This window comes from Oryctolagus cuniculus, chromosome 8, assembly GCF_964237555.1.
Source record: "Oryctolagus cuniculus chromosome 8, mOryCun1.1, whole genome shotgun sequence".
Classification (NCBI taxonomy): Eukaryota; Metazoa; Chordata; class Mammalia; order Lagomorpha; family Leporidae; genus Oryctolagus; species Oryctolagus cuniculus.
In genome coordinates, this window is record NC_091439.1 from 18,929,196 (window position 1) to 18,956,532 (window position 27,337).

General features: G+C 45.5%; 1 protein-coding gene across 8 annotated transcripts in view; it reads left to right on the forward strand.

Annotated features, from left to right (window-relative positions):
• Window positions 1-27,337, forward strand: part of ZNF827 (zinc finger protein 827) — a 189,329-nt gene that overhangs the window by 50,229 nt on the left and 111,763 nt on the right. For all 8 annotated transcript variants that reach the window (XM_051820031.2, XM_051820028.2, XM_051820023.2 and 5 more), the window contains exons 4-5: window positions 4,945-5,425; window positions 22,968-23,201. In XM_051820031.2, the coding sequence (XP_051675991.1) occupies window positions 4,945-5,425; window positions 22,968-23,201 (715 nt within the window). The remainder of the gene's footprint in view (window positions 1-4,944; window positions 5,426-22,967; window positions 23,202-27,337) is intronic.

Sequence of the window (27,337 nt, forward strand, 5' to 3'; positions counted from 1 at the left end):
AGTCTAATAGAAGTCTTCTAGCAGACCTCACTAACCCTCAATCCTAAAAGCTTAGTCTCAAACTCAAGGAGGAGACTTAGGAAATCCAAAGCGCATGAGCTTTTGGATTTGATAGGTCTAAATTTAAATTTTACTACACAGTTTGCCAGCAAAGTGGCCTTGGGTGAGTTGACCTTTGGTCTGTCAGTTTCCTCATCTATTAAATGGGAACGGTAGCGTTTGGAAGAGCTGTCGTTGGTATTAAATAAGATGATGTGAGCAGATGTTCAATGGGAGTTTATTAATTTTAAAAAGTATTATTGAACATCTTGATAGGAACAATCAGGTTTTCACTGATATTTTAAATGTGGTTTGGCTGATGGCGCTGTTTATAAAATGCGTTGTTTCCTGCCGTAAGAAGTACAGGGTATGTGCATAATTAAGATGTTTGCAGATTTTGAAATCAGGTCTAACCGTTCTGAATAGATCGGTCATCGCTGTTCAGAACTGTAGGTCCACAAAAGTGTGATCAGATGGAACTGCTCCCAACTTTAGGAAACAACTTAGAAGATTAGAACAAAAATTAAATCCATGATGTAATTTGTTTTCTATCATTTGCCTGTTTCTCCTGGGAGAAGCATGCCCTTCATCTTCAGAATCCATTTAAGCAGGAGTTCTGGTTGGTTGGATTTAACCAAGCCTGCTTCGTTTTTACTTTAACCCTCCTCATCCTGTTTCACCTCTTCCCAAAGGAAAAATGCATATTTTAAACCTGCAGAATTGCATTTCATTAGGAGGATGAGGGTTCACAAGAAATGCCTTTAAGAGTAAAACTTGTTTAAGTTACTGTGATGTCCTGAGCTGTGTTTAGAAATCAGGTCTGGGGAATTTAAAGCTTCAGTGAGCAGAAAACTTGCATCTAGCCTGACACCTTGTAAGCTTGGTTTCAGCTCAGGGTCACTTAAAACAACCTATTTATAAACCCATGGGGAAAAAAGCTGGGTTTTCAATAGCGGGAACTACTGACCCTGAAACTGCAGGGAGATGAGTTGGGTGCCTTGATGATGCAGACAGGCGGCCTGGACGGTGTTACAGATGAGAGCTGTGAGGGCTTTGCGGGTCGTGGGGTCTTAGAATGCTTTCAGAACAAATCAATAACCAGTACAATAAAGCAGTTGTGTGAAATTACTACTTTATTCAAACTCATGGTGTCTCCTAACCTGTTGAGCCAGGACTCAAGCTTTTGATAAGGGAAGTGCGAGAAGGGCTCATACAAGGTTAATGTCATCAAACGGCGTGCTTTCTTTTTCCCTGCTCTCCACTTCACATGTCAGCTTTATTCTTAAGATGAAAGAATTCACGATTTTATTTTAATTAGACGTGTTTTCGTTTTGCTAACTTCAGCAAGCATTGTCTGTACAGAAATTTAATGGCTGTGGTTTTGCATGTAGATAGCCTCTGCTTACAATCACTGGAGACTATAGATATGGATAGATTTCCTAAAGCAAATTCTGCCTAAGAGGTGGGGGCCACATAACCAAAGATTAAACCATCAAACTATGTGGTCAGAAGAACTTTAGTTGAATCTCAGTGCCACACTTAGTAGCTGTGGGACTTTGGAAGAATCATTTCACCTCTGTAAGCCTCTGTTTCCACTAACGGAAATAATCATACCATCTGTGGCACTGGGTTGTTAGAAGAGTTAAATGAGATACTGTACTTAATACAATGCCCAGCACAGAGAAACAAGACTCAGTAAATGTAGCTATTATAGTAAACATCCTCAAAACATCTGAATGTTCATTAGTGTTGATATTTAGAAATAATTGATGAAATGGTTTAATGTACTGTAAAATAAATCTCACTGCATTTCTCTTTTTGTGATATCTCTTGAGTGCTGAGAATTTGGAAAAACTAAAAACAGAATATAAACTTTACCCTTGGTCCCATCAACCAGAGATAACCATTGTCATTCTGATGTATGTTCTTCCCTATTGATTATATAGAGTCGTTTAGGAGAACTGGCATTCTGCTTGTCTGTTCAACAGTAGTGCCTCCTGTGTCCCTACTACGTGCTCTGCACTGTGCACATTTGAATTCGGCCTCCCCTCCATAATGTATTGTGCAGATGTTTTTATGACCAACTGCGGAAAGAGCTTGTCAATGCCTCCAGGTTTCCTGAGGGTTATCTGAGATTTCCATTAAGTGTTTTACAACTTTCCTGGATGAGTGAGCATACAGGAATTAAATGTGAAATTCATAAGCGAAAACTGAACAGCCAGGAGAATGGCTAAGATAAAGAACGTGGGTGACGTGATGGCAAGAAAGTGGACAAGAGTCAGGGCGCTCAGGTCTGCTGTCTGGGGTCCGCCATTTCTGGAGCTATAACTGTCAGGGTCCACGCCTGCCTGGCCTGGTTGCCTCACGGGGATGGAGTAGATGTATCCCCAAGCTCCGAAGGACCAGGCCCCCGGACCGCTGCTAGGAGAGAGCCCTCCAGTTGGAACAGCGCAGGAGAGGGACTGTAGGTGTGAAATGGCCAGAGAGGACCTGCGTCTCTAAATGTGGCCTGCAGAGAATGACTTCTGGGCAGTAGACTAGCACGTCACATGAGTGGACTGAGAAGGACTTGAGGGTTAGGCTCCAAAGAGTGAAACCATGTAACAGGGAGGGATTCTGTCAGGAGGGAGAAGGGGCGAGAGGACCACTGGAGGGTGGAGCTGACACCTCTCTCAAATGCCAAGTGTGATAGAGGGAAGAACGTCGAAAAAGTCCATGGAAGTGCTTATTACGCAAAAAAACAAGCAGGAGTTTTCATTTTTTTCCCGCCAAAATACACTTACCTTTTAATTTCATTTTCCATGAACTTTTTGGAGTACCCTGGTATAGTTCCCTTTGGGAAGGTTTAGCTCACATAAAAATTGTCAGTGCTGACGCCAGCCATGCTCTCTCTCCTTTCAACGTTTGCTGATTTTCCATCACTAAATAAAACAAGGCCAGGAGGTGGTGGGAAAGGACGCCCACTCTGCCTCTTCGCAAGTAATCCAGGGCTCCCTTGCCCTGTGAGCACTTGGGCCATGCACCATCCTTTTCTTTTTCCAGAAGCTGTTTCCGGAGCGAGCTGCTGTTCCTGGATTAGCGCCGCTCCTCTCCTGGGTCACTAGATCTAAGGACACTTCTGAAATGGAATCTCCCACAGCTCTGCTCTGGGGACGGCAGAAGCTCCCTGCCTCGTGACCTTTACCACCTGGTTCCCCGGGCATGATTCTTTGGCAGCACCTGTCAGGGTCCCATGAGACTGTGACCTTAGGCCCCCACAAGGTGACTGCTTGTGTGGGAGCTGCATGGAGGAGGTGGCAGGGGAATCTTCTCAATTCTGTGAGAAAGCCAAAGAAGTGCTTAGCCCCAGTGAAATCCTTTTGTGGAGAAAGGACAGGGGTGATGTACCGCCAGGGACCATGGCTGTGTTATCCCAACCCTAGTCCTCGCCCGAGGCACAAGGGAAGGCTTTTCAGGAGCAAGACCTTGCTGCAGCTGAATTTAAGATTTTAAGGTTGCTCTGGTCAGTCGGGAAACTCACGCTTTGGGGGACCCAGAATGTCTTGTGTTGTTTTTTTCAGAAAGCCACAGTGGGGTGCTGTAGCGACAGGATCTCACCATTAACTTTTAATTTCTTTGCTTTTGTTGGTCACTTCACATTATTTGAAAGTATGTTTTGGCTGGTGAATAATGCTTTTGGATTGCATTCAGAATGCATAAACAGCTGTAGTAAAACTTGCTCCCTTGGACAGGAGCTCTGCACAGAGGGGCCAGGTGGTGCAATGGATTAGCAAAGGAGCCCTTAACCCCTGAAACCTGGGTTCAAATCCTGCTCAGGTCACCACCAAAAGATGAGGTGTCAGCCTTGTTTTGGTTCTGAATTCCAATCACTTAGGTGCCTGTTTGTTCAGAGCACACAACTCCCCAGATGATTTGGCCCAAAACTACACAACTGGCTGATTCTACTCAAGGGAGGGCCAATCCTGAAATAGCAGGGTGTAGCAGGTCAACACTGCAGCGCATTGGCAGAGATGAATGGGGAAGCTACAAGCTTAGGAGCACCTGCCAGCTCAAAGCCTGGCTCAGGCCAATGCAATGATTTCCTCACTTTTTCAAGCACTAAATGTGGTAGAGACGGGAAGAACAAAGTTTCTCGCAATTTTTACAGGTATCGTGTGTGTGCAAGACTGCAGCTGGATTCAAAAGTCTGCATTCTTTCATTGTAGACGTCAGAATCCGGAGCTTGATTTTATAGCCACATTTGGAAAAACTGGCTTCCTCTTGCCTAGAATATTTGCTGAGGGTCAGACCCTGTTTTTTCTCCTCTTTTGCTTTCTTTTGCTCGAGCCACTTATTCTGGGGTCTCCATGTCTCTGGCTATGAATTGGGAATACCCTGGAGATATTATTTTCTACCTACTTAATTACCTAGGAGCAGCGTTTTGAAAATTGAATTCATGTTTGCAAAACATAACTAATTCTCTGGGTGAGAATAATTGGTTACATGCGAAGTATTAGTATTGTGAGAAGAATTACTCCACTGGTTACCTCTCTTGACCTCCAATTAGTAATTATGTAAGGGTGCATAGTGGCTTTCTAATGTGTGTTCTCTGCAGACATCGCTGGAAATGGGGTGCCTGGAATATTGGGAGGATTCTACCAAAAACAACACCTGTTGGCAACCAGGGTCCCGAGCTCTGGGCACGGCTCTATCATGGACAACCTACCCCATGTGAACCTCCATTTTATTTAGAGATTGACCTCCCTGGCCTGGAGCACAGTAAGAAAACGCTCCTTGGGGCATTTTCTTCCTGGGCCAGTTCTCTGGGCATTGAGGAGAGTGTGGATGCGCAGGTGGGGTGTTGTACAACAAGGCATTTTCCAGAATCGCGCGGTGGCCAGCTCATTCTTCTTGCTTCTCCGTCAGGTTCATCAGCACCAGGACCGGGGAGAGACCTTTCAGTGCCAGCTCTGCCCTTTCACTTCCTCACGCCACTTCAGCCTGAAACTCCACATGCGTTGCCATCAGCACTTCCTGAGGACAGAAGCCAAGGTGAAGGAGGAGATCCCAGACCCAGATGTCAAGGGATCTCCCCACCTCAGTGACAGTGCCTGCCTGGGGCAGCAAAGGGAAGGAGGAGGGACAGAGCTAGTGGGGGCCATGATGACGTCTAACCCTCCAGAGAGGACTAGCCAGGGTGGGGCTGGCGTCTCGCCCTTGCTGGTGAAGGAGGAACCCAAGGAAGAGAACGGCCTGCCCGCCTCCTTTAGCCTGAATCCTGCCGACAGGCCCGCCAACCACACAAAGCTGAAAGACCCCTCCGAGTATGTGGCCAACAGTGCGTCAGCATTGTTCAGCCAGGACATCTCTGTTAAGATGGCGTCTGATTTTCTCATGAAGCTGTCAGGTACTTGAATAGGGTTGTATTCATTCTCTCTCTTCTTTCTCGCTCGCTCGCTCTTTCTCTCTTTCCCTGCCAGTATATTCTCATCTGTAAAATGAGCTGGTAGGACTAGATTGGTTTCCAAGTCCCTTTGTTTCTAATAGTCTGCACTTGCCTAAGTTTTCTGTTGTATGTTTTTTTTTTCCCCTTTACTATTATTGTTATTATTACTGTGCAATGCTTTGGAAGTAGGCATTTTCTGACTTAGGTCTGGAGACAATAGGGATTGTTGGTTTTGTTTTTCTGTTTTTGTTTTTTTAATCCTCTGTTTGGGTTCTTCTGATGGGGGGAAGTTCACATGGTCAGCCAGGTTTGTGTCACTTGCCTTGTGTGACCTTGAGCCCTGTTTAACTTGTCTCTTCCGCACCGAGTTCTCTAAAGTACTTGTACATGAAGTACCTCATTTTGTGTTTTTCAAGTCATTTACTGTCTTAATTTGAAAGATTGTTAAGGATCACATGTACAGAGACTACTGCTAGAAATCACAGACTTTGAAAATTTGAGCAAATGATAAATATTATCTTTATGAATTTTTTTAGGATTTATTTTTTTTTGGTGGAGAGATTTCTTTATTGTGGTAAAACGTACCTCCCATGATATTTACCATTTTCCCTATTTTTAGGTGCATGGTTCAGAAGCTTTAAGCACATTGAGAATGTTGTGCCACCGTTACCACGACCCATTGCCAAAACTTCAACCTCCCCAACCAAAACTATAACCATTAACAATAAGCCTCCATCTCCCCATAACCTCTTTTGTACTTATTTCCTATCTTTATGAATTTGATTACTCTAAATCCTTCATGTAAAGTGGAATTTAAAAATTGTTTTAAATTAGTTTCCGATTGTCCTATCATGCCCTTTGTAGAGAAGATGAAGCATACACTGTAGAAATTTATTCTCATTAATTGGCATTGTTTTCCATCACTGTCAAATTATACCTGATGCGTCTCTTGGTTTCTGCCTTTTTTTTTTTTCTCCCCAGTGTCTTTTAAGTTGTGCTGTTGAACAGGGTGTAGTGGGGTAGGGGCACAGTTTCTCCTGACTCTGTTAGAATAAGACAGGGGTGGGATTGTGCTGCTACTCATTACGCTTTCAAAAGTCTGATTTAAAATTTTAAAGGAGATCTAGAGGGTGGGGAAAGGTCGGTTGAGAATTGGTTCTGTCTTTCAGTGAAGATGGCAGTCCCCACGATGATTTCCAAATGCCATTTCAGCGCTTTGGAGATTGACAATACCCTTTAAATGGAGAATAATTGGTCACCACCTTCCTTTAAATGGGCTGTGTGTCGCATTTCACTAAATGTCATTGCCAGGTGAATTAGAGGTTCAGCTTCACTCCCAAGTCCCTCTGCTCAGTGACACTTCAGTGAGTCTTTGGGGAAGTCCTCCTCACCCCAGATCTTTGCCCCTTGGCAGTGGGAGACCCTGGTTGGGAGAGCAAATGGTTGGAAAACGAGGTGTCCCAGAAACGAGTGGAGGAGCAAGGGGGCAGAGAATGGGGCAGGGGCCCTGAGGAAGCCCTGCTGGAAACAGTGGGCTGCAAGAATTCTAACACTTCCAACTTCTGCTCCTCTTCCCTGCTGCCTTCTCTGTCTTCCAGCCCAATCTCTGGAAAATGGGATTTTAAAAACTGAGTTTTATATTAAAATTGTTTAAAACCATTGGGAGAAATGCACGTTTCCCATTTCCCTTTAGGATTTTGCCTCTGCGGGGTCTCCAACTCCATCTTGATGGAATTACCTGCCAACGTGAGAGCCAAAGGGGTTCCTCTGGGCTTTGCTCAGGGCCACCCCAAGGGAAGAAATGCAGAGGATATATGAGGGGTCTTCAGAAAACTCACAAAACATGCATATCATGAAAAAACTATGAGGGGATTTCTAAATGCTTTTGCACCAAAATTTATCTTTTTTTTTTTAAGTTATTTATTTTCACTGTATATGAGAGGCTGACACATACATACAGAGAGAGACACACAGAGAGAGCTCTTAGCATCTGCTGATACAGTCTCCGCAACAGCCAGGGCCAGGTCAGGTCAAAGCCAGGAGCCTAGAACTCAATCTGGGTATACCATATTGATAGCAGGGATACAAGTACTTGAGTCATGATCTGCTGCCTCCCAGGGTGTGCAGTAACAGAAAGCTGCCTTGGAAGTAGAGGAGTCTGCACTCGAACCAGGCAGCCTGAGTGCCCCCAGCAGGCGTCTGTCTGCCATTAGCTTCAGCCCCAGTCTTAGTAGCTTTCAGCTGCTCAGAGCTAGTATGGCACACAGTGGAGCCACCAGGGGAGAAGAAGCCTGTTCCAAGGCTGGGGTGAAGGGCCCTGCACTTGCACAGGAGCCTTCTATGGTGGTCTCCTTTTTTTCTTTTCCGGTTAACTATTGATAGGGAGTTGTTTTTGGTTTGGCAGAGTATTTCCTGGCTGATCAATCAGCACAAGAAAACAGATAACAAATGCACACTATTTATGCAAAAGGCCCATGCAGCTATTTTATGGTGGCTTACTAGAGGTCCTGAAACCTGACTTGTATGCACTGTTACCTAGCAACCTGTTATAAAGTCACCGGGGAGTGGGATGCATCGGTAATTTTTTTGTGTGTGCATATTTGGATGTAAATGTAAACTTGGTGACTGTGGCAGTGCCGCCCGCAGGAGGAAGGGGAGGATATGTTCAAAGGAAAGGAATGCATTTTCTGGAGGGATTTTTTATTATTATTATGATTCCACTAACCCTCTGGTTGGCCAGGCCCCACAATTGATAGCTGCTCTCACAGGGGTGCTCTCCGTGGATGTGTCTGCAGATTTGATTCAGGGACAAAAAGGCCAGATCCCGCAGGGAGCTGCGGCTGAGTTTCTATCTCTTCCTGTCCTCAAATGCAGAGTAGTGATGGTTAGCTTCGGGCCTCCTCCCTGGACGTCATAAGGGCACCATTGTTCTAGCACTGAATTTTTTCGCTGGGCTCTGTCCGTGCACCTGCTGGTGCTATAGGGTGCAGCTGTTTGTGGGCATCGAGTCTGCGAGTCTTTGTGCCAGCAGATCACTGTCTGCAAAGCTGAAGCACAGTGACAAATTCAAGCGTGTAGACACCTACTTATTTCCAAAAGGGAGAGAGAAAACACTTGATGCTTTCTTGCCTGATTAGTAAGGGGAGTCTTTCTTGCTCCTTTGACTAAAAGCAAGCATAAAGAACAGAACCCACGGGATTACAGCCCTCTGGGTAGAATGCTGTTTTAAATTGGCTGTAGGGGCTGGTGTTTGGTATAGGATCTAGGATCGAGTCTGGACTCTGTTTTGGATTCCAGCTTTCTGCTCATGTGTACCCCAGGAGGCAGTAGGTGATGGCTCAAGGTGTTGGATCCTGCCGTTCATGTGGGAGACCCGGATGGAGTTCTAGGCTCCTGGCTTCTGCCTGGCCAAGCCCCAGCTGTTGCAGGCATTTGGGGAGTGAACCAGTGGATTAGAAGATCTCTCTGTCTCGTCTTTCTCCGTCCCTCTCTACCTTTCAAATAAATGGATTAACACTATTTTAAAATTACACTCTAAATCCTCCTTCCATCTGTTTGGAGGTTTCCCAATGATCAGACTATTTCAAAACGTTCTTGGAAAATGGAATTAAAAGATTATTTTGGTGCAAACATTTTTTTTAAACCCAGGGATAGTTTTTTTCATAGTGTGCATTTTCCAGGAATTTTTTGAAGTGCCCCCTTCCGTGATTGTGAAATAAGATCCCTTCGCCCAGCCTTCCTCTGTCCTTCAGACGGGGTCTCCGCTTCACGTTCCTGGGTCCTCCATGAAGAACGTCATTTCCTAGGCGAGTATGGGGCAACCCCAGCTGCTGGCTTCCTGGGCTGATGGAAAGGTGACTTCTGCAGATCTCACTCAGGCTTTTCTACCCTGGGGTGAGACCTTGAAGGGCCTCAGCCCTGTGGGTTTGCGTTGAGCTTTCCTGGAGGCTGGAAGACCAGTACAGGTCAGGGCAAGTGATCCAGTGGTCATGTGACTGGGGGTGTTGTGGAGGGGGGGTGGACCATGCATAGCTGAAGTTCTGGTGATTCTGTGTAGTCGCCTGCAGCCAGCGGCGGTTCTTAACCCGGCCTACACAGTACACTTTACCTGGGGAGTTTTTTTTTACAAATGCCAGGGCCCTGAAATTATGATTTAATTGGCCTGGAGTATACTCTGGACATTGATATTTTCTTTTAAAATTCTCAAAAGTCTAAGGTGCAGCCAGGACTAAGGGCCATGGGTGTGGAATATAAACTTGGTACCTGGTACTATTTTCTTCAGTATAGCTATGGGTTGTTGTTTTGCTTTTTTTGTTTGTTTGTTTGGAGCACACTTCTCTTCCCACGCTTTCTATCCCAGACCACGGAAAAGGACAAGGTAGTCTGAGCTGGGCCTGAGGCATTTCCCCATAGGTCAAGGTTGACCCAAAGGAGAAGCACGGGTGAGTCATGTTTTTCGAGCCTCGTGTGTTTCCTCGTGGGGCCTCATGACAAGAGAATTTCATGGCAGTTAGGAAGTCTCAGGAATCAATGTGGAGCATCAGGCAGCTGGGAGTCTCGTTGGAAGTCTGATTCAAAGATGCCCGTGACAGCCGCACCTCCCTCTGCTTTTTTGCAAACTGCACTTTTCAAGATACAAAATTTAATTCTAACTCTCCAAATTATAAGCAAGCAGTTGATGGAAACTTGGCACCTCACTTGTTGGCTGGGAATATCTTTTTGTCCCTGGTTTTTCCAAAATAAAAGATATAAGTCATTTCAACTATTTTTAATTTGGAAACTGGCGAAACTTTTTGTACTGTCTCCCACATTACATTAATTTCATAAAATTGAGACCAAAATAATTTTAACTAGGAGAGATGGACTTTTTAAAGCAACGATTTACTTTTAGCTTCTCAGAGACAGTTTGTGAACAAATGGATACACGTTTCTGACTGATGAGTAGCTCAGCTGTCCGATAGCCATAGTTTCCATGCATACATGAAGGGGCATTGGTTAATGGGTTTCTGTCATAACTTACAAGTGTCCATAGTCCTTCATTCTGCAACTTCCATATGTTTCAGATAATTTTATTTATTTATTTATTTATTTTCAAAGATTTTATTTATTGATTTGAGAGGTAGAATTACAGACAGAGAGGGAGAGACAGAGAAAAAGGTCTTCTATCTACTGGTTCACTTCCCAAATGACTGCAACAGCTGGGGTTGGGCCTATTTGAAGCCAGGAGCCAGGAGCATCTTCTGGATCTCCCATGTGAGTGCAGGGGCCCAAGCACTTGGGCCATCTTCCACTGCTCTCCTAGGCCATTTGTAGGTAGCTGGATTGGAAGTGAAGCACCCAAGACATGAACTGGCACACACATGGGATGCTGGCACTGCAGAGGCTTAACCTACTATGCCAAGCACCAGCTCCCAGATAATTTTATACATCTGTAAGTTACAATACAAGAGTACCTCAAAAAGTTCAAGGAAAACAGAATTAAGAGGTAGGTTTATTTTGGCACTAAACACTTTGGAAACCCATTAAAATGAAGGCTCTTAAATGTTCAGTGGGTATTATGAAAAAATATACAAGGATTTCACATTTTTTGCAACATAACAAACTTACCTTTTCATTTCATTTTTCTACAAACTTTCTAGAGTGGCCCTGTACAGCAGGTGCATACGTGGCAGCTTCCCTGTCTTGTTTTACTCCTGTTTGGGCTGCTGGAGAAGGAGGGGCCAGGGGATGCCTGCTGACCCAAGTCATCCCGCATGCCTGGCGGCTCCGATTGTCTTTTTTTTTTTTTTTTTTTTTTTTGACAGGCAGAGTGGACAGTGAGAGAGAGAGACAGAGAGAAAGGTCTTCCTTTTGCCGTTGGTTCACCCTCTAATGGCCGCCGCGGCCGGCGCACTGCGGCCAGTGCACCGTGCTGATCCGATGGCAACAGCCAGGTACTTATCCTGGTCTCCCATGGGGTGCAGGGCCCAAGTACTTGGGCCATCCTCCACGGCACTCCCTGGCCACAGCAGAGAGCTGGCCTGGAAGAGGGGCAACCGGGACAGAATCCGGCGCCCCGACACCGGGACTAGAACCCTGTGTGCCGGCGCCGCAAGGCAGAGGATTAGCCTAGTGAGCTGCGGCACCGGCCTCTGATTGTCTTTCTGTACAGCGTCCTAACACGTGTGCCTCCTTCCACGTTCAGTGCCATCCTTGTGCCAGTCGTGCCCGAGGCTTAAGTGACAGCAGCCAGGGCCTGTCCTGCTCCCCACGCGCAGGCGTACTTTTGCCACTCAGTTTATTTTTGAGGACCTCCCTTTGCATCCTCACTTTGGTTCTGGTCGGCCCCGTTTTGCCTTTCTCTCTGCTGGGCACTCGGGACTCATGTGACTGAAATTCCTCGCGTGAGCAGCTGCATGGAGCGTTGTACAGGAGGCAGCCTGAATGCCCTTTGGAAATCCTGCATTTTATTGAAACGTGGTGATTCATAACGAGAGGGAGAGTGTGACCCTTTCCTGTCTGTTGAGACTCGTGACTCAGTGAACCAGGAATGGGGCTGTCATGGAAGGGAGCAGGTGGGATTAAAAGCACATGGGGCCTGGAGTTACGCACACAGGTGTTGGCATGGAAGAAGACTTGGCCGTCCATACTAGTTGCATTTTATTTTTCCTTACGCAGTGCTTTGCTCTGTGCCTTTTGAGTCCTTTGATCCTCATAACCACTCTAGGTAGGTGGTATTACTAATCCCGTTTTACAGAGGAAGAGATAATAAACAGAGAGTTTAAGAATTGTGCCCAAGGCCGGCGCCGCGGCTCACTAGGCTAATCCTCTGCCTTGCGGCGCCGGCACACCGGGTTCTAGTCCCGGTCGGGGCGCCGGATTCTGTCCCGGTTGCCCCTCTTCCAGGCAAGCTCTTTGCTATGGCCAGGGAGTGCAGTGGAGGATGGCCCAAGTACTTGGGCCCTGCACCCCATGGGAGACCAGGATAAATACCTGGCTCCTGCCATCGGATCGGCGCGGTGCACCGGCCGCAGCGCGCCGCTCGTGGCGGCCATTGGAGGGTGAACCAAGGGCAAAGGAAGACCTTTCTCTCTGTCTCTCTTCTCTCTCACTGTCCACTCTGCCTGTCAAAAAAAAAAAAAAAAAAAGAATTGTGCCCAAGCTCACACAGCCAAGAAGTGGTAGAGCTGAGATTCTCATCTGGGCAGTATGGTTCCAGTACTCCCATCCTCATGCCATCTCCACCTCACATCACAGGACCAAGAAGCAGCCAGACAGGCCGTTGGCTATGTTCTTTGTGAATGTTGTAGAGTTGGCCTGCATCCCCAGCATGGGCCAGTCTGAAGGTCGTATGACAGACATCTTTAGAAGCCGTATGAGAACTTCTGGTCTTCTCAGGAATTAGTACAAATAGAGGAGTAACAGGGAGGCCAGCTTACGTGTTGGTAGAGCTTTGTAGTGTACTGTGCATTTCGGCTATCATGTAACAAGCATATGGGTGGAGAAACCAAGATTTGGGGTAAGAAACGGTAAGAATCACAACTGGTCTCCACTTCGCCTTTTTCTTGCTGTGCTAGATACAGTGCTCCAAGTTACAGAATGGCCACTGGAATGATTTTATGTATTTATTTATTTATTTATTTAAAAGACAGACACAGACAGATTTTTCATCCACTGGTTCACTCCCTAAATGCCCACAACAGCCAGGAATGGGCCAGGCCAAAATTAAGAGCCAAGAGCTCCATGTGGATCTCCCTGGTAGGCTGCATGGGTTCAGATACTTGGGCCATCACCAAGGAGCTGGAAGCTGGAGTTGAGAGAGGAGCCGGGACTTGAACCCTAGCACTTCCATATGGGATGCGGGTGTCCCAAGCTGCATCCTAAGCACCAGGCCGATCCCCAGAATAATTTTTTCTCTTGGGAGACCCATGGGTGAAATTAATCAGAGTCTATTGTTTCTGTAAAACCAAAGCCAGGTCATTCTCTTCCCAAAAGCATCTCTTCTCCCATTCACTGCTGCTGTTGTTACTGTTACTGCTTCTACTAGTGCTGTTATTATTAGAGCTGTAATTAATCAGGAGTGTTTGCAGTGAGCCAGGCGCTATGCCAGCTGCTTCCTAGGAGTTCTCATTTAACCCTCGCCGTGGCCCTGGAGGGTCACTAACCTGGACCTATTTCCGAGATGAGATAGCTGAGGCTCAGAGGTCTCAGCTGCAAGAGACAGAACGAAGGCTCTGCTCTAACTGCAAAGGCTTGGTTCACGCCCACCTAATTAGCTATCACCTAATTTTTTTTTCTCAGTTGTGTGCACTGTCTTTTGACCTCCGTCTGCCTCACTGCTTATTTTCCTTGGCTTCCAACCATGGCATCATTTCTAACACATGTGCTTTCAGACACGAGTCTGCTTCAAGTTTTGGGTCTTCAGAATGCATCTCAGAGCCATTCCTTCACGTGCAGCCTGCAGTCTGCTGCTAGCTGACTTGTTCCTCTGGCCCCCTCCCGCCTGCCTTTTCCATCCTAGCTCCTCACCATCCAAGCATTTCTTGAGGGACTCTTCCCCCAGCGCCTCTGGTATCAGGTTATGCCCCTGCCAGGCTGACCATTTTCCGCTGAGCAACCATCTCCTCACTGCTCTCAAGCACAGTGCTGCCATCCTCACCTTTCTCTGTCTCCTCACCTCCTGTTGTCCCAGGGGTCTCGGCATCTGGACCGTGGAGCTCCGCAGACATCTCCCTCCCCTCGGGATGCAAAGGGATGACCACTCGGGGGAGACTCTTTATGGCCATTTCATGGTCTGTCACCACCCAGAGTTGGTCAGACTCTCCCGGTGAGCCATGGTGACAACAGTCATTTGCACACTGATCTATAAACCAGAAAGCCAGCCATATTAATTTGGCATGACAAGTGTAACTGGCAAGAGGAGCTGTCATCTGGGGCAGGTGGTCACTGACTTCCTGGAAAAGAACTGGAAACAGATTTCTCCAGTCTTTAGGTTTTCTTTCTTCCGGTCTCCATGCAAACCATTCCATTGCAACTCATACATCCCCTTCCCTGGGTGCGTTAATAGTGGGAATTTAGCATGCAGCTTTCTTTTCACATTGGCTGAGGGCTTGATGGGTTTTGCAGGACTTGTCCTTCTGCTTTTGACACGGGAAATAGCCTGTCTGTGAAGCGGATTACTTGCGCTCATTATGTGTGGGTTTTAGTTCATGGAGAAAAGCCTCCTTTATTTACTGTCAAGTTCTTGAGGCACTGCTTGCTGCTGTTACCCTTGACCTTCTGCAGAGGTGATCCCCTCTCCCTGTGTCTGTGCTCCGGCCGTCACTGGGGACCTGTGTGGTCATGGTTTGGGTACATGGGTCCTGAAGTGTGGCCAGGGATTAGCTCAGGTGGGGGGTTTCGTATTTCTCAGGTGAGAAAGATGAGATGGCCACAGTTGCACTAAACACTAATTATAAAACGATTTAAGGCAAATTAAAGGGCAAGATTTTAAAATATTTAGCTAATATTTTAAATATTCCACTTAAATATAAGATACTTAACATTTATAACATTTAAAAGTAATACTCATCAGTAATTACTTAATTAAATCTTGGCCTCTCATGATTTCAGAAGGCAGTTTCTTTTTCTCACCCAAAGTACATCAAATGGTGAAACATCCCAAGGCCCCTATGAACCTGTTAGTACATCCTAACGTGCTCCTTACGAAGGGGCTGGTGGGTACAGCAGCGTCAGCCTGTAGGCTGGAGAGACGGGCCCTACTCCAGTTTCAGCATTAAGGAGCCCCCTGGGTTTTCTTATTGTAAAATAAGGGAGTAGGAAACAGTAACAGTTTTCATTTTCTTTGTTCTTTAAACACTGAATTCATTTTTTTGAAACAAAATCTTCATCACAAATTCAATACATGTAACATATATTTTAGTGTAATTTTTCTATTTATTTACTTTTAAAAAAAGATTTATTGATTTATTTGAAAATCAGAGTTAGAGAGAGAGGGAGAGACAGAGATCTTCCCTTCACTGATTCCATTCACTGGTTCACTCCCTAGGTGGCTGCAATGGCCAGGGCTGGGTCAGGCTGAAGCCAGGAGCCAGGAACCTCAACTGGGTCTCCCACCTGGGTGGCAGGGGCCCAAACATGATGCTTTTTCCAAGCCATTAGCAGGGAGCTGGGACGGAAGTGGAGCAGCCGGATCACCAACCGTTGCCTGTATGGAATGCTGGCATCACAGGTGGTGACTTTACTCGCTGTGGCACAATGCCAGCCCTATAGTCTTTTTTTATTATTATTTTGTAAGAAGTTTATTAATACATTAGATTCTTGAGGTCACAATAAATAGCAAAGATGTGTTTTTAATAGAACTTTGTTTTTTTTAAATTCACACTGATTACATTTATTTGTTTAAAAAGGCATGCAATTAGAGGAAAAATTGTTATTTGATAAACATCATTGGGACACTCTGATGTTATGGAGTCTGGTCTTTATGGCAGTGTTATCATTTAGTGTACAGTATTTCTAAATTTATTTTGCTAATTGCAGTTCCAGGAACTACTGTTGCTCACAGAGAAGTTGTGGCAAATGGGAACAGATTTTTAGCAAGTCGTCTTGTAATCTCAGGATCCCTTTAATTTATTCAGATTCTTGAAAGAAGAGGATAATAATATAAAATTTCTGCTTCGAAATTGACAGCATTTAGCAACTGTCCTCATTCCATATAACAAATGGCAGACCAGAAGCATCCAAAACTTAGACCAAGCCCTAAAGCCATCTATAATTCTGGATCAACTACTTGGTTATGACTCAGTTAGCTGTTAGAAAGTGGGCACATGTGTTTAATCTCTCTGGATTTCAGAGTTGCCAACTGGGGATAATATTAGGACCTACCTCAAAGGGTCATTGTAAGCATGAGATAAACTAATCCAGGTAAACACTTGGTATTTCCTGGCTGGTGCTGTGGGCTCAGGAAATGATAGATCCAGATACTTCTGTGTATGCACAAGTGCCTGTCTGTCTGTCAGCTACAGCTGGACGCTCTACCCAAGCAGATACACTTGCACTGCCCTGGCATTGAATTTAAGGCAGTTATGCCCAGGAGACAGTTGGCACTGTCTGCAGCAATTTTTTGTTTTGTTTTGTTTTCACAACTGGGAGGAGCTGCTGGCATCTGGGAAGTAAAGACCAGGGATGCAGCGAAACATCCTACAGTGTGCAAGACTGCAAACTACCCGGTCAGAACGGTGCCGGTGTTGAAGTTGAAGTCCTGACTTAGGGCATACGTACAGACCCTCAGTTATTCTACAACGGTCCAGTTTTACACGGACACACATGCACAGGCCTGAGTGGACTGTCCATGCGAAGGCAAACACTTGTTCTCTTAAAGACATATCGCTAGAACTGGACCCCTCCTATGACAGCAGAACTGAGCTAACTTAGCAAACTAAGTTAACGCACTATGGTCTCCGGTGAGCTGACATTTTATATGTAACAAGTGAGGATGCATATTTAACAGTCAATTTTAATTTAATTCGAGCATAATTTTAAAAACTTGAAATTTGAAACAAACATTTGTTGGAACCCCAGCAGCCTAGACTAGGGTTCCTTGGAACGCTATTTGAAAACCGTTGGTATGTGGTCCCTTCCAGGTCCAGGAGCCTGGCTCTGGTTTAGGGTAAAGTCGTAAATAAAATTCTCAGTGGCCTTGTTTTTCATGGGGGCAGTTCAGCACTCATAAAATTGCCAGACTCCAAACTGAAAGAGAGCTCTGTCTGCTCATTAATCTCACGGAAAGGTGTCATTTTCCTTCACCCGGGGGAGCCAGCAGAACAGAAGCATTCGTGTTGCAGTCTGATCTTTTCCTCTCATTCCCGTAGTCACATCTGCCCGCGATTCCCTCCTCCAGGGAGGCATCCCTTCCTCACAGGCGGCCCCTTCCTTCCCTTCTCTGTCTCCTTAGCAGTGTTTAGTTCACTTCGCGTCGTTGGCTTTCCAGCCACAGCCCACGGTTGAGTTGCTTAAGTCAGTGTCCTTCTGAAAGGTGCCAGGGGCTCCTGGGGAGACACGGAAGGACGTGGACGCATTTTCAGCTGGGAGCTCCGGAGGCCAGCATCTCTGTGCATTAGTGCTGTGTCTGGGGGAGGGCGGGTGTCCGTCTGTTAACTTCTTAGGGCCTCAGTTTCCCCTCCTGTAAGGTGAGGGTGGCAATAAACCCATTTGGTCTGATGAAATGAAGGCTCCAGTCCCCGAGCAACTATTGCAATGTGTTGTTCAAACCAATGATGGTCTTCAGGGAAGTTTGTCTCCTTAGAAGCAATCTCCTCGTGAGGCCATGACCCCCTGCCGGAAGAAGGTTTTCCAGCTCACTAATAGTACCTGTCTAGGAGAACTGGAAAACTGGAATCATTTTATCCCAGTGGCTTTCCCATTCCTTTTCCACATTCGCCTGAATCTTGAATCCTTTTTTAAAATCCTCAGAAAAGCCAACCTGTTTCCTTTAAACAGCACCCCAACTCCATCAAGTATATGTACTCATGGATATGCATTATTCATAATCAGAGTGCTCAGCCCCCACAGGGCTTGGAACAACAGCCTTTTGACTGGTGGGCCTTCCTCACTGCCTTAGGATGTGCAGTGTCTGGAAGCTTCAAGGTACACCAGCAGCCGAGAAGGCAGGTGCTGTGCAGGAACTCTGTGAGTTGGGTTCCATATGTGCACACAGCTTTTTGTGTTAGTGGTAGGGATAAAGCGGAGACTGCAGTGAGTCACAGGCTGCTGCTCCTCTTTTAGCAGTTTCCCCAACGAAAAAGAAAACAACTTTAATTCCACCTTTGTCTGTACATGTGGGCTTTTCCTTAACTAGAATAATTACGAAGATGGCAATTATTCAGTCATATTAATTACAAAATACAGCCTTTATATACTATCTGCTCTGTAAATATTTCTGGTAATGGAAAAGAAGGTTAGCCTTCATAATTTTTTATTGTTACATGTTCTATTTAAATCCAGCTGTTTGGGAAATTAAAACTTGGGCAAGTGTTTCCCGCGTGTTTTTCTATTATGTCATTAGCTGTATTTACATTTTCTCAGCACATTATAGTTTTATGGCGTTCTTGATATTGTCAGAATGAAAACCAGGTATGTAGTGCCTCGCAAACTTATAATCTAGCAACATACAGCTTGCCTACTGCCTTTTTTTTAAAGTGTCATATTGAGGTTCTGTTAAACACAGGCTGTGCTAACAATGCTAAGTACCTTTTTCTCCATAAGTCAGCTGTAAGTTTGTATTCTGACTAATGCTCCCAGAGACCCCTTTTATGTTCAGAGAGCACCTGCTTAACAGTTACCCACTCTAGAAGCTGGGGTTTGCTCCTGGAATCTGAATGGTTTCTTACATCTTTAATAGCTTCACCTTAGCATTTTCAAATAAGATACAGCACCGAAGCATTGTAAAAACATATAACCGTTCACTTCGGATTTTTCTTTCCCACAGAGTCAAAGTCACAGACTTAATAAATACACATCATTTAATTACTCTATCCTGTCTGAGCAGAGATGCTCTCGTGAAAAGATTATACACAGGGCTCTGGAAGAAGGGCATAGGGAGAGCAGTACAGACTCCCAGGAACTGGGTGAAAGGTACGAAGGGTTGAGACGTGTGCAAGGTGCAGTCGTCTGAGGGCCGCCTTCCCTGGCAGAGGCTGCAAGTGCATATTAGAAGACTGTGGTAGAGACCATCATTGTTCCATTGGGTTCACATTCCCATGGCATTGTCCTCAAGGAGCTAGGTTTTAAGCCTTTCCTCTCTTATGTCCTCCGTAGTGCTAGAGGTCAAGTAAGCTAACTCTGGGCTAGACAACTTTATCTCGAGTTTCATCCCCAATCCTGTGATTAGACCTGGGAAAGCACCTCTGTTGCTTTGGGTGGGATGTTTTGGAGTTTGTGGTTTTTGTGGATCACAGGTAATAAAATGGAACACTAGGAGATGTCACCGATTTGGAGTCGGTGCACTTTATTCGGTGAATAGATGTGTAGATTGAACACCAACCATGTGGCAGGCACTGTTCTAGACACCCCAGACACAGCTGTGTAAAAACAAAGATCACTGGCTTTGTGGAACCTGCCCTGGAGTTGAATGAACAGACCATGAATAGTTCATACAATAAGCTTTAAAACTATGTAGTATATGATTAGTCTGCTGGGGTAACAGAATACCAGAGGCTGGGTGGCTTCACCCACAGCAGTCTATTTCTCACATTTGGAGGCTGGAAGCCCAGATCAAGGTGTCAGCAGATTTGGTTTCTCCTGAGGCCCCTCTTCCCAGCTTACAGATAGATGGCTGCCTTCTCACTGTGCCCGCACATGGCCTTTCGGCAGTGTGTGAACATCCTGCTCTCTCTCTCTTTCTCTCCCTCTCTCTTTCTCTCCCTCTCTCCTTTCCTCCTTCCCTCCTTCCTTATAAGGAACCAGTAACATTATGGCTCCATCTCGTTTTTCCTTAATTTCTTCTTCAGAGTCCCAAACACAGGTATATTCACTTTGGAAGTTGGAGGCTTCCACGTGGGAATGCCAGGGAACACAGTGCAGTAGTACATATTTTTTCTCCTTCAGAAGTAGGGAGAAAAGTCACAGCAGGATAAGTGAGACTGCACGTATTATTAGGGGTAGGAGCCACAGTTTTGAGCAGAAGGGGCAGGGTAGGTCTCACTGAGCAGGTGGTATTTGAGTGAAGACTTGAAAGTCAAATTCCATTCAAATTTCATTACAACCCAGGGACCAGAAGGGGAGGAGCAGTGTGGTGGAAACCAATAATGGGTAGGGGCCCGTGGATCTAGATTCTGAACCAAGCCTTGCATCTTTCTTTCTTTTCTAGCTTTTAATTAATTAATTTGAAAGTGTTATAAAGAGGGGGAGAGAGAGAGAGAGGGAGAGAGAGAGAGAGAGAGAGAGAGAGAGAGCTCTTTCATTCATTGGTTCACTCTCCCAAACAGCTACAACAGCCAGAGCTGGGCCTGGCTGAAACCAGGAACTTCATCTGGGTCTCCAACATGGGAGGCAGGGGCTCAAGACTTGGGCCATCTTCTGCTGCTTTCTCAGGCCCATTAACTGGAAGATGGATTGAAAGTGGAACAGCTGGGACATGAACCGGCAGCCTCCATATGGGTTGCTGGCATTGCAGGTGGCAGCTTTACCCACGGTGCTACAATACCCACCCCTCCCCAGCCCGTCTTTTTGGTAGTTGAAGTTCCAAATGTTATTTTAGCCTTCTGGGTTCCAGTTTTCAAATACAAAAATACTTGAGAAAGTTCATGGAGGGGCCGGTGCTGTGGCATAGTGGGCTGAGCCTGTCCCTGTGGTGCTGGCCTCCCATATAGGCACTGGTTATAGTCCTGGCTGCTCCTCTTTCAATACAGCTCTCTGCTGTGGCCTGGGAAAGGAGTGGGGGATGGCCCAAGTGCTTGCGCCCTGCACCCGCATGGGAGACCCAGAAGAAACTCTTGACTCCTGGCTTGGGATTGGCCCAGCTCCAGCCGTTGTGGCCATCTGGGGAGTGAACCACCAGATGGAAGACCTTTCTCTCTGTCTCCCTCTCTGTCTATAACTGTACCTCTCAAATAAATAAATAAAATCTTTAAAAAAAAGTTTTTGGAAAATGGAGTTAAAAGGTAAATTTGTTGTGATGCAAAAAGATTTTGAAATCCCTGAGTAGTTTTTTTCCTGTAATATACATTTTCTATGGACTTTTGAAGACCTTTGTGTGCTGGGTTTTAAAATTCTTTTACACCAAAATAAACCCATCTTTTAATTTCATTTTCCACGAACTTTTTAAAGTCCTCTCTTGTGCTGGCCTGTGTGAATTTGTGATGCCAAAGCATGCATTCTTGGAGAGGCATGAGGTAGACAAAAACACCTTGTGCTTGGGGGACTTTGTTCATCTTTTTGTTTTTAATAATGGAAGGCATTTAAGGCTCATTCTAGTTAAGTGTTGTTAAGAATTCTATGTAGGGGCCAGTGCCGTGGCTCAATAGGCTAATCCTCCGCCTGCGGTGCCAGTACCCCGGGTTCTAGTCCCGGTCAGGGTTCTAGTCCTGGTCAGGGTTCTAGTCCCGGTCAGAGCACCGGATTCTGTCCCAGTTGCTCCTCTTCCAGTCCAGCTCTCTGCTGTGGCCCGGGAGGGCAGTGGAGGATGGCCCAAGTGCTTGGGCCCTGCACCCGCATGGGAGACCAGGAGAAGCACCTAGCTCCTGGCTTCAGATCAGCTCGGTGTGCTGGCCGCAGTGCACCGGCCGCAGTGGCCATTGGTGGGTGAACCAGCAGAAAAGGAAGACCTTTCTCTCTGTCTCTTTCTCTCACTGTCTAACTCTGCCTGTCAAAAAATAAAAATAAAAAATAAAAAAATAAATTAAAGAATTCTATGTAGGATGAGATCCTCTTTCCCAAAAGACAAACACCCAATACGACAGACCTAAAGTTTCTACCATGTGGACCTGTAAGGGAAGCAAAAGGCCCGTGAATGTCAGAGGTGGCAGGAAGAGGGTGCTGGTGTCTTCCTTCTTGGCCTTAGGCTGGGCGCGGTGGAGCCTAGCCGCAGAATCCATCCCATAATAGGCAGCTCTGCCCTGACCACATACTCCCCACCAACTAACCATGCTAAAAATGGAAAAAGGACATTAGTGGAAAAACTGGTGAACAAAATCTGAATAAAATCTGGAGTTTAGATAATGGTAATCTGAATTTCTTAGTTCTGACAAATGTCCTGTGGTTGTGAGAGATGTTAACCTTTAGAGAATGCTGGGTGAAAGATATGTGGGAACTCTTTGGACCATCTCTGCAACTTCTCCATAAATCTAAAATTATTCTAAAATGCAAATTTCTTTAAAAACAAAAAATCCCATTTTGGACTTGGTGGTGACTTGGGCTCACGGATCTGGGTTTATGTGCTACGACAAGAAATCCAGTTAGGAGTAGAGTACCTGTCCCGCTGTGAGTGGGTCAGCAGTGTCAACTGATGATAGGGCGGGAGTGGAATCTCGGTTTTGGACTTTTCTCTTTGGCAAATTCTCCGTCCTCACCTTCCCCCCTCACCCCAGGGTTTTGCTTGGGCTTCGCCTCTGACTCGTGTTTTTATTCCCTAACGTTAAGCTGGGTAGTTGCCCGAAAGCCCTATGCTGAGATCGAGTTAGGTGGGGAGAGTGCCAGGAAGTCAGGGAGGCAGCAGCATATCCAAGAAAGAAGACATTGAGTAAAAAAAAAAAAAAACAAAGAGAAACACAGCCAAACGCTTTGCAGAGGCAGCACCTTTTCAAACAGGAGAGCCCTGAAAGCTTCCGAAGCCCACGCTCGTCACCAGTCCCACACTCACAGAGTCCATTGTCTGTTCTGTGCCCAGGGCCCAGCCTGTTTGATCAGGTTGTGGTCCCTCTGGCTATTGGCACAATGTGATGGTGCATTCCATACTTCATTAAGTATGGGGCAGCGCTGAGGGGGCGTGGCCTCTTGCATATATATAATCCCTTTTTTCTTTTGACAGCTGCAAATCAGAAGGAGCCCCTGAATCTTAATTTTAAAGTGAAAGAGGAGCCCAAGGAAGAGGAGGCCCTAAGCACGACCTTGCCCCGGTCCAGCTATGTGTTCAGCCCGGAGCCTGAAGCGGCCGCCCCAAACATCTCTGAGGACGCGCTGAAGGCCCAGGAGGGCAAGGGGAGCGTGCTCCGGCGGGATATGTCCGTGAAAGCCGCATCTGAACTGCTCATGAAGCTCTCAGGTACTGGCCTTTTCTAGAATGTTCACATTCTGACCATGTCACTGGTAAGCCAATTGGACTGCATGCTGCATGGTCTCACAATGTCTCATTATTATGGGAAATTCAAGGAATGATCCATTTACTCAGCTTAAATCCTTGTGTTGTGTGTATGAGTTCGTGTGTGTCTACCAGCTGTGTACCTGTCTTATTATTAAATACAGCCTTCTTTTCTTGAATATTACTGAAAATTGTTGGAAAACACCACTGCTTTCTAAGATGATGTGGGTCTTCATAATATCAAAGCTCTTTTCCTAATTGATCAAGATTTCAATATTTTTCCGATAGAGGACTTTGCACTTTTTGTGTATTTATTTTATGTTCTTTAAAAACAATCAAAAATAGTTTTCTTAACTTCATAAGCAGATGAAATGGCTCTGGAAGTAATTACCAATGGAGTAGCCATAAGAGATTTTATGGATAGAGAATTTCATAATGGAATATTACAATAATTAACCAGTTCCTAAGATGAGTGAGTAGTTCTTTACTAGGATCTAAATGTGATACCTATTAAATGTAGGGAAAATGGGCTATAATTTGATATGCATGCATTTTGAATTGTTTTCCACCCTGTCTCCTCTCTGTCTCATTCCCTCAGCAAGAGGTCAAATTTAGAATGTCTTTTAAGGTATGGCTTTTAGGAAAGAAAATTTATGTCAATCTTAATACTTGTCAAATCATATCCCATCTTCATTTCATAAAAATATGATTTTTAGAAAGTATATTTAAAATGCGAATATGAATCCAAAGCTGTTTTTAGTTTGGAACTTGCTGTGCTTGGAGGATGAAAGCAAGAAATGTAGTGGAGAGACTGTTCCGTGATCTGTGTTTCTGGTTGACCAGTAGTTCGGAAAGTAAGACAGTAACAGTGATTTACCCAGAGTCATTATAGTAGAACAGTTGAAATTCCTGTATTTGCCAGTTGGTGGGGTTAAGAATACTTTTCTTTGATGTTAATTCAAAACATACTGGAATTTCAGGGGAACATGATTGGTTACAGATAAAGTCTAGTGTAATCATTACTTGTCCCATGTAGCCCCATTTTCCTCAACTTCGCAGTGATACTGCAGCTTCTCCAACTCAGAGGGGCGGTCTGGCAAGATTGCACTGATTGCTGAAAGCTGGGAGGTTTTAAAAATGATATCGAGGCCAGCGCATTCTGATACATTTGAACCGTTCTCTTGTGTCGAAAGCTCGCAGTGAATAGGGTGATCTGTGTCTGTTCCTCTCAGCCATTCAAGGCGGTCACCCAGCCCTGATTCGTCTCCCAGAGCGTAAGCGTTCCCATTACAATGGCTTGAACTCTCATCCAACAGTGACTCCTGCCTCCCCTCCTCGTGATGAGGTTCTGGAGTGTAACAGCTCCATTTCAGAGCTTGCTGTGCAACCAGTATTGCAAGTCGCAGGGGCCGGACTGGCACCAGAGGACAACATGTAAAATGAGATTTCAGGAAAGATGCTCTTTGAGGAAAATGTTTCATCCTGATCCTTTTGGATGATGTGATTTGAGACACTGAAGTATGAAATCATTTCCTAGATGATAATGAGATCCTTCAAATTTAATGATGTTTGTGGACAGCAATGGCCCTTCTACATGTGGATGTTGACTTTTATTGATTCTCTGTGCTGTGGGGTTCAACAGTAGTTGGAAGGCTGGCATAGTCACATATCCAAAGGACATCTGTCCTTACTTTGTGATGTGGAAACAAAAACTTGTTTGAAGAGTGACAACTATTGTTTTTTTTTTTTTTTTTTGCCCTGAAACAATTTGTCCTAGTATTCCATATGCAAGAGACTTAAATCAGAGAAATATATGTCATAGCCCTTACCTGAGAGATGCTCCGGTCTGGAGGAAGTGATCCAGTGCAGTGGAATCCGTTCAAGTGATGTGCGCTTAGAACTTTACTACTATGTTCTAGCAGCAAGTGATCAGATCGCTGCCAAGTTTCTGGTAGTCTCAGGAATAGGCATGTAACTTGAAAAGAAATGGCTCAGGCCGGCGCCGCGGCTCACTAGGCTAATCCTCCGCCTACCGGCGCCGGCACACCGGGTTCTAGTCCCGGTCGGGATGCCGGATTCTGTCCCGGTTGCCCCTCTTCCAGGCCAGCTCTCTGCTGTGGCCAGGGAGTGCAGTGGAGGATGGCCCAAGTGCTTGGGCCCTGCACCCCATGGGAGACCAGGATAAGTACCTGGCTCCTGCCATCGGGTCAGCGCGGTGCACCGGCCGCAGCACGCCAGCTGCAGCGGCCATTGGAGGGTGAACCAACGGCAAAGGAAGACCTTTCTCTCTGTCTGTCTCTCTCACTGTCCACTCTGCCTGTCAAAAAAAAAAAAAAAAAAAAAAAGAAAAGAAAAGAAATGGCTCTTCATTTCAGAGCCACAAGGCACAGAGGAGTCGCCTCGGCATTAGATTTAAAGTGGACGTTACAAATTTCTAATCACAGAAATCAGTGCTTTTTGCAGATGTTGCTGTCTTCCTGCAGGTTGCTAGTTGAACAGTTTCAGTGAACATGCCCTGAAAGATGTGCAAGTAAAGGACGTGCTAGCTCTCACTGCCCCGTTTTCTGAGATCACTCCTGTCTCTACATAGAATAAGAGTGCATTTCCTGAAGCGTCCATGCAGTTAGTGGCAACTGCTTCACATTCACCTTGGCTGATGCCCACAAAACCTTGTTGTAAGGATTCTTATGAGTGCCACTCCCTCACGTTTCTTTATAGTCTTCTGTCATGGTTGGGAAGATCCTTTTTGTAAGGAAGAATGGACGATGAAAGCACAGCAGTTTCCCCCTTACCTGAGGGGACAGTCCCGGAGCCCCAGTGTACACTTAGAACCGTGGTTAGAGCCGAATCCTGTGTACACTGTGGTTTCCTTCACGTGGATAACTATGATGAAGTTTAATATTTTAAAAAAAGTATTGATTTGCTTTTTCTGTATTTTTTATATGGAAGGCAGAGAGACAGAGACAGACAGACAGACGTAGACAGAGAAAGAGATCTTCTACTACTGGTTCACTCCCCAAATGCCTGCAACAGCCAGGGCTGGGCCAGGCGGAAGTCACAAACGGAGACTCATTCTGGGTCTGTCATGTGCTTGGCAGGAGCCCGAGTTCATGAGGCATCACCTGCTTGCCAGGGTGCACACTAGCAGGAAAGCAGGCCAGCAGCAGAACTGGGAGTTGAACTGAGACATTCTGATGTAGAAGTCCCAAGCAGGGCAGTCCCAAGCAGGGCCTTAACAACTGCACCAAGCACTCACCTCGGTGAAGGTTAGTTTATAAATCAGGCACAATAAGAGATTAACAAAAATCGCAAATCATAAAATAGAACATTTATAGCAATATGCCGTAATGAAAGTAATTTAGAAATTAATTATTTCTGGAATTTTCCGCTTATTATTTTCATACCCTGCTTGACTGTGGTAACTTACCGTGGAAACTGTAGGTCAGTGGGGATATACTTTTTCTTGTTTTAGTTTTGGCCCAGGGAATAGCTAAGAGGTGGAATAAAAGGATTTTTCTTCTCTGTTACTTATTTCCTTGAGATTAGAAGCTGGGGCCTACAGTTTAGACCCTTCACTGAACTAGTAAGAGGAAGCCAGTCAACGATTTTGGCTGCTTCATTTCCAGTTTTCAATTAATTTATGTTAACTCCTTAAGTAGGGCTGCTTGGCATGTGGCCCAGTCAGATGTCATGCGAAACTTTGCTAAGTGGAGAGACCTCTGCAGGTAACTGACGTGCAATTTGACGTTATGTTCTATGGGGAAAACACAGATGGTATAGAGACTAGGCGAATTTTTTCCTCAGCTGTGTGTTTAGGAAAATCTGAGTTTTCTTCCTTCCTGTGGTTCCAGTTCTGTTTCCAACTGTTCACTGAGAAGTCGAGTATCTGAGAGCTGGGCCATATAAACTGATTACCATAAGGAACACAGCCCACTCTGAGCAAAGCCACTGGTTGTCTGTGACTACCTGTTGCTATGTAACACAAGGCAGCCAAGATCATCAGACTTCTCTGCTAAGCATGGGATTGCCAAAGATAATGCCTGTAAGTTTTCATTTAAAGAGGCCAAAATCTCACAGTTCAATGTAGAGAATATAACACA